The 5,670-nt window shown below is 36.6% G+C and overlaps 1 protein-coding gene across 1 annotated transcript; it reads left to right on the top strand.

Moving 5' to 3' along the window:
• The first annotated feature begins 3,614 nt into the window (after window positions 1-3,614).
• LOC113348125 (E3 ubiquitin-protein ligase RHA1B-like) lies at window positions 3,615-4,157 on the top strand. Its single transcript, XM_026591833.1, has one exon. The coding sequence runs from the start codon at window positions 3,615-3,617 to the stop codon at window positions 4,155-4,157; it is 543 nt and encodes a 180-aa protein (XP_026447618.1).
• Window positions 4,158-5,670: the final 1,513 nt, after the last annotated feature.

The following is a 5,670-nucleotide window of genomic DNA, read 5'->3' as shown; positions in this document are numbered from 1 at the left end:
CTCTGGAGATTTAGGCTCAAAGATATTTGGAAAAGTGCATGATGGCCTTTTGCTTCCCAAGTCGAATGACTCTGAACCACGAAGTGTGTTTGCAGTTACACTGGAACACTCACTTATTGATTTAAACAATCAGGCGGATGTGGTATATCCGTATAAGTGACTATTTGATTGGGAAGGGACAAACAAGTAAGATTTCATGTCATGCGTATTAAATAAGTTCCTGATTCAGAATTATAGCTATCTATGTCAACGGTATGGACATGATAAGTAATCTTAATGGAATAAGAGATCTTACAAGCTATTTAAAATCTGAATTTGAGATGAAAATCCTGGGAAATCTCGATCTTATCTATGTTCTAAACTAGAAGACCGAGCTTGTGGTATATTATTTCACCAGTTTGCATATGTCCATTGTCAGGCAATTTAACAAGGATGTGCATGCTGCTAGCACTCTCATGATTAGTCGAGTTTCAAATGTACATAAATGACCAATTCGTCTAAAGGAAGATGACGAAGTTGGGTCGGGAGATAAACTTTCCTTATCTAAGTATAATAGACGCATTATTGTACTTAGCATAATGTACTCGACCAAATGTTACATACTCAATGAACTTGTTAGCTAGATATAGCTCAGCGCCAACGCAACGTCATTGAAATGGTATAGTGAATATAATCATGTGCTTAAAAGGAACCATTGACATAAATTTGTTTTATCCATGCAAAGACATAAAAAAGGAATGCTAACGAAAGTGCAACCCAAAGGTTGTTGATTATAAAGGAACAATAATCTCTTCTCCAACGAAAGTAATCAGGGGGAGATACGGTAGACTATTTTCTAAGTCATTACTGATATTCAATTTCGAAAAGTACATGACTAAAGAAACAGTCTGGAACAACTCTGAAAGTAATCAGGGGAGATGCCGACATCAGGGGGAGGATCCAAGGATAAGATATCGACATATTTTACTTCGAAATTGAAGATGTTTTGTACCCTTTTTCCCTTCGATCGAATATAGTTTTTCTCAAAGGGCTTTATTACTCGACAAGGTTTTTAGAGAGACAACACTAAAAACATCAAGTATGTTGAACGCTGAAGACATAAAGATCTCCGTTGATATTACTGAAAATATCTAGATCAAAGAAATGAAACCAGATATTCTGTTAAGCAGCGTAACTTCCAGAATCAACAACATGGTCTTATAAACATTCATGTCACCGAAGTAAAGTGTGATAAACTCCTTTTGACTGCATTAGACTAATGAAAATTGTTTGACATCAGGGGGAGCATCTAATGGTGTGTTGAAATATTTTCCTTCACCGAGGTTACTTTTTCCCACAGGGTTTTGTTGCTCAGAAAGGTTTTTAATTAGACAACAACAAACACCGGGAATTAACTTCCCAAGTAAGGCTATTGACTTTTCCAGAAGGATTTTCTGCCTAAGAAGTTGTGAAACAACTAATCAACTTCAACGAAGCAAAGTGATCATCTGCAACGGATCACATTTACTTGCATTTGTCACGTTGTACTCTTTTCCCTTCGTTGAGGTTTTATCCCACTGGGTTTTCCTTATCAAGGTTTTAATGAGGCAACATATTCGAGTCCAACTACGTTCTAAGTTTGCTTAATATTGTACTCTTTTTCTTTAGTCCAGGTTTTGTCCCTCTGGGTTTCCCTGGCGAAGTTTTAGCGAGACAATTAACTTAGAATCATCGATCTTTGAAGATCGTATTACGTGTGATGAACTACATGTAAAGTAAGAGACAACATATGAAGTACTACATGTGAAGAGTTGTACCAAGGTTTTGTCCTACTGGGTTTTTCCTTGTCAAAGTTTTAATGAGGCAATTGATTTTGGCGCAAGTCATCAAGGAGAGGACGACATTTGAAGAACGACATTCGAAGCACTATATGTGAAGCACATCATATGAAATTCTATTGAACCGCACAAGGGCGAGTGTTGTAGGGCCTACGGCCCATAGATGTGCGGCCCATCTATATAGTTAGGGTTTACCTTTCCATTATATAAAGGATACTATAGTTATGTAATAAGGTTGATCACTTATCAATAGAAATCCCTTTTATGCCTCTGTCTCATTCTCTTTTCCTATAATTCTACTACAATATATTAATCTAGTTATTAGATTATTAGCACCAACTACATGAGGGTTGTTTAGCCATTATGAAAATATTTTAGATAAAGGGGGTTTGAAACTATTAACAGGTACCCGTTTTTATCCTATTAGTGAAGCCCCTCTATTAAAATGTGAAGTCCCGTTGTTTTTCGACATAAATAAAAAAAAAAATTGACATGAAATGAATTTCTTTCTTCTGCTTAGAGGAGAAAAAAAAGTATGTGCATATGCTTTTGTGGTGACGATTAGTGGTGGTTTATGGTGTCACTCTAACAACCAAACAAGCTCCTCAAATGCATCTATATGTACTTTAACAAAAGGTGAAAAACAGAGAAAGGAAAAAGAAGATCTAATCTTCTAGTGTGATGAGGAGGAATCTACGCATTTCTGGCCACTTTTGACTCGGACAAATTTTCCATGATGTTAACATGTGAGTGAGGAAGATAGATAACGCTATTATAAGGTTTATGGCGTTGGTTGCCTTGTTATAAAGAACAGGGTTTGTGTCCTCAACCAAGAAAACCCCATTTTCTTTCAAACCACGTATCCAAATTCCAAATCCCACCAGGCATATTTTGCGTGTAGCTTTGGCTGCATTTGAACTGACACAATTCTTTTTTAGAGTTATTATTGAAAGAACACGTACACTGACATAATAAGACCAATGACTTTGTGCTGGTATGCCATTGGCTCAACGGCCACCCTCTCTGCGTCGTACAACAAAAGGGGTGCGACCGCAAGTTTGACTGTTCGTAAGCAAGTTCTCGTCTCCGGGGGACGAAACTAGGGACGGTCTGAGGGGTGTTCCCGGGTCCCGACATCTCAAATCTCTAAAAATCATAAAAAAATCATTTTTTTTCATGTGGTTTTGTTGAAAAAGAAAAAAGAAAAAAAAAACTTTAGAAATGAATATAATGTTTATCCCATTGTGTTGTTTTAGCTCACCTAAATTTGCAGCATTTTTGGCCACTTCTAAATTTTGATCATGCTAGTTTACAAGAATCATTGTCTGTTATATTTGAAGTATGCGTATAATTTATTTTTTTTACCATCTTTACTTGCTTAGGTAGTGAGGCACTACAGGATTTCCCAGCATTCTCATGTTGCTCACTTTTTTGAGGGGGGGAAAAATTAAAAAAGGTTTAATTAACATTCTTTCTTTCTTGCTATCTTGGAATATAATTTTCAGATATCTGAGTTAAGCTTTTCCTTTTTCTGGTTTTCTTAATCCATTTATTCACAACTTTACACAACACTTCATTTTCATGGATAACATAGCTTTATTCCTCCCCCTAATCGATGAGATCATGAAAGAAAAAGGACTACTAGTTAAAGTAATTGACCCACCACCTAAAAACACATCATCCACCATGTTTTTCCTCCTTTAAATACAATTTCATCTCCATAAGACTTCTTCCTTCCTCATTACAATATCTATCCTCTCTTTCTAATCCATTCGGTTTCTTACAATCGTCAACAAAATGAGTTTTGCTTCTAGTTTGATACTAACACATCTAACATGCAAAGCAGCAATCATTCTGGCCGTGACCCGAATAGCGTTTTACTGGGTCCCAGGGCTCCGACACATAGGTCGTGGTCTTGACTGCATTATCAGATATTGCAGCAGTACTAGTAGTTCTGATGAATATTCAACCACCACTGCATCGCAATTGTTGACGACGATGGCTCATTATTCAAGACTCCATGATGATGATGTGACGACCTATGAAGAGATGGTTGCTGATGGAAGATTAGAAAACTGTAAAACATGTGCAGTGTGTTTGAATGAATTGACGGGAAATGATAAGGTGAGAGAGCTTAGGAATTGCTGTCATGTTTTTCACAGCGAATGCATAGACAGATGGTTCAACCACAACGATCAGAAGACTTGCCCTCTGTGTAGGACTTCATTGTTACTGCCCATTATGTCAGTGCCATTAACGACCTGTGCCACTGCAGGTAAATCCGAGCCCAGCTGGGCTGTTGAGCGAATTCTCTATCTCTTCGGGGACGATTTACTTTGAACATAGATTTTTCTCTTTTTTCTTTTACTACCCCTAGCTAGGATTTATACAAATGGAGATCTGGAAATGCCAGTTGATTCTTGAAGTCAATGTGCGAGTTTATGTGCTTTTAAAACACATTCACGCCTGTATATATGAAAAATCAAGGATGAGAAAATGTTTACCTTTCAAAATTTGTTATAATATTTCCGATCCGGATCACCTTGTCCAGTTATCATTTGTCGCCAAACCTTTTATTCCATAATTACTTATATTATGTTCGTTGATATAGAACTGTGATTGAGGAGTTGATTTCAGGAAGTTAGGAGGGCCTGCTGATTTTTCTCTATAGCTAAATTCCAAATTTCGTCTGTTGATTCGCCAATCACTTTTGAACTGGTTACAACGTTTAAAATGAGAATGGAAGTTGCAGCCTAACAAAAACTCGAATTTAACCAGCCGTAACTTTTACCTGAGGGGAGTCCTCTATTTTATGAAAAGATCGAGACGTTTATAATTAATGGATAGAGTGAGTGCAAACAAGATTACAAGGCTACCAAATCTTTGTTGGGAAAATGAAGAAATTAGAGAATATCATAAGATGTTTTCTCATATTTTTGTACATAAGATAGCTTATATTCACATCTCTAGTTCTACGACTCAACTAGCAACCACCACCACCACTTTTACCGACGCCCCTATCATAGGTGGCAGGTCCGCCTACCTTAATAACCGCATCTCCGCTGATATGACTGTTTGGATGAATATTTTCTCTTCTTTCCTCCTTTATTTTCAATATGTCACCAAATTTGTTAGTATTAACACAACGACCAACCATCATCAACCCGAAAGGAACGAAGATGCAACCAAAAACTATGAAGAATATAATTAGCGGTTCCATTAGCGACTCTCCGTTGTCCTTGACACCCAATAGACGAATATATACACAGATACAGCACGTCTTGTGTTTTTTAAATTAGCAGTATAAGTTTATGGGACATTTTGACTTTGGGTCCCATAAAATGGTATACCTTTGCATTTGGAGCCTAATTTTGTCCAGTTTTGAGTTTGGGTCCCGGTCAAAGATTGACTATTCTTGACCATCCAACAATCAGTTAAATATGAGATATTTTAATAAAAATAAAACGTTTTCGTTAGTCATTTCACTGTCTTGGATAACTTGGTAGAGTTAGTAAATAAATAAAAAGTAATATTTTTGTTAAAATAACCCATATTTAACTGATTGTTGGATGGTCAAGAATAGTCAACCTTTGACCGGGACCCAAACTCAAAGCTGGACAAAGTTAGGCTCCAAATGCAAAGGTATACCATTTTATGGGACCCAAAGTCAAAATATCCCTAAGTTTATCTTATCTTCTTACATACTAATTTGCAACTCGTAATTTTTAATCTATTTATAAACTTGGCGATTCACATACACTGAATGGCAACCTAGACGGTTTGTTTTGACCAAGCTGAGATATTATAGATATAAGAGCTACTTTGAATATATTTTGGAAAATTATATCTGAAT

Source organism: Papaver somniferum, chromosome 1, assembly GCF_003573695.1.
Source record: "Papaver somniferum cultivar HN1 chromosome 1, ASM357369v1, whole genome shotgun sequence".
Classification (NCBI taxonomy): Eukaryota; Viridiplantae; Streptophyta; class Magnoliopsida; order Ranunculales; family Papaveraceae; genus Papaver; species Papaver somniferum.
Note: the sequence above shows the minus strand (reverse complement) of the source record. Positions and strands in the feature narration are given on the sequence as shown.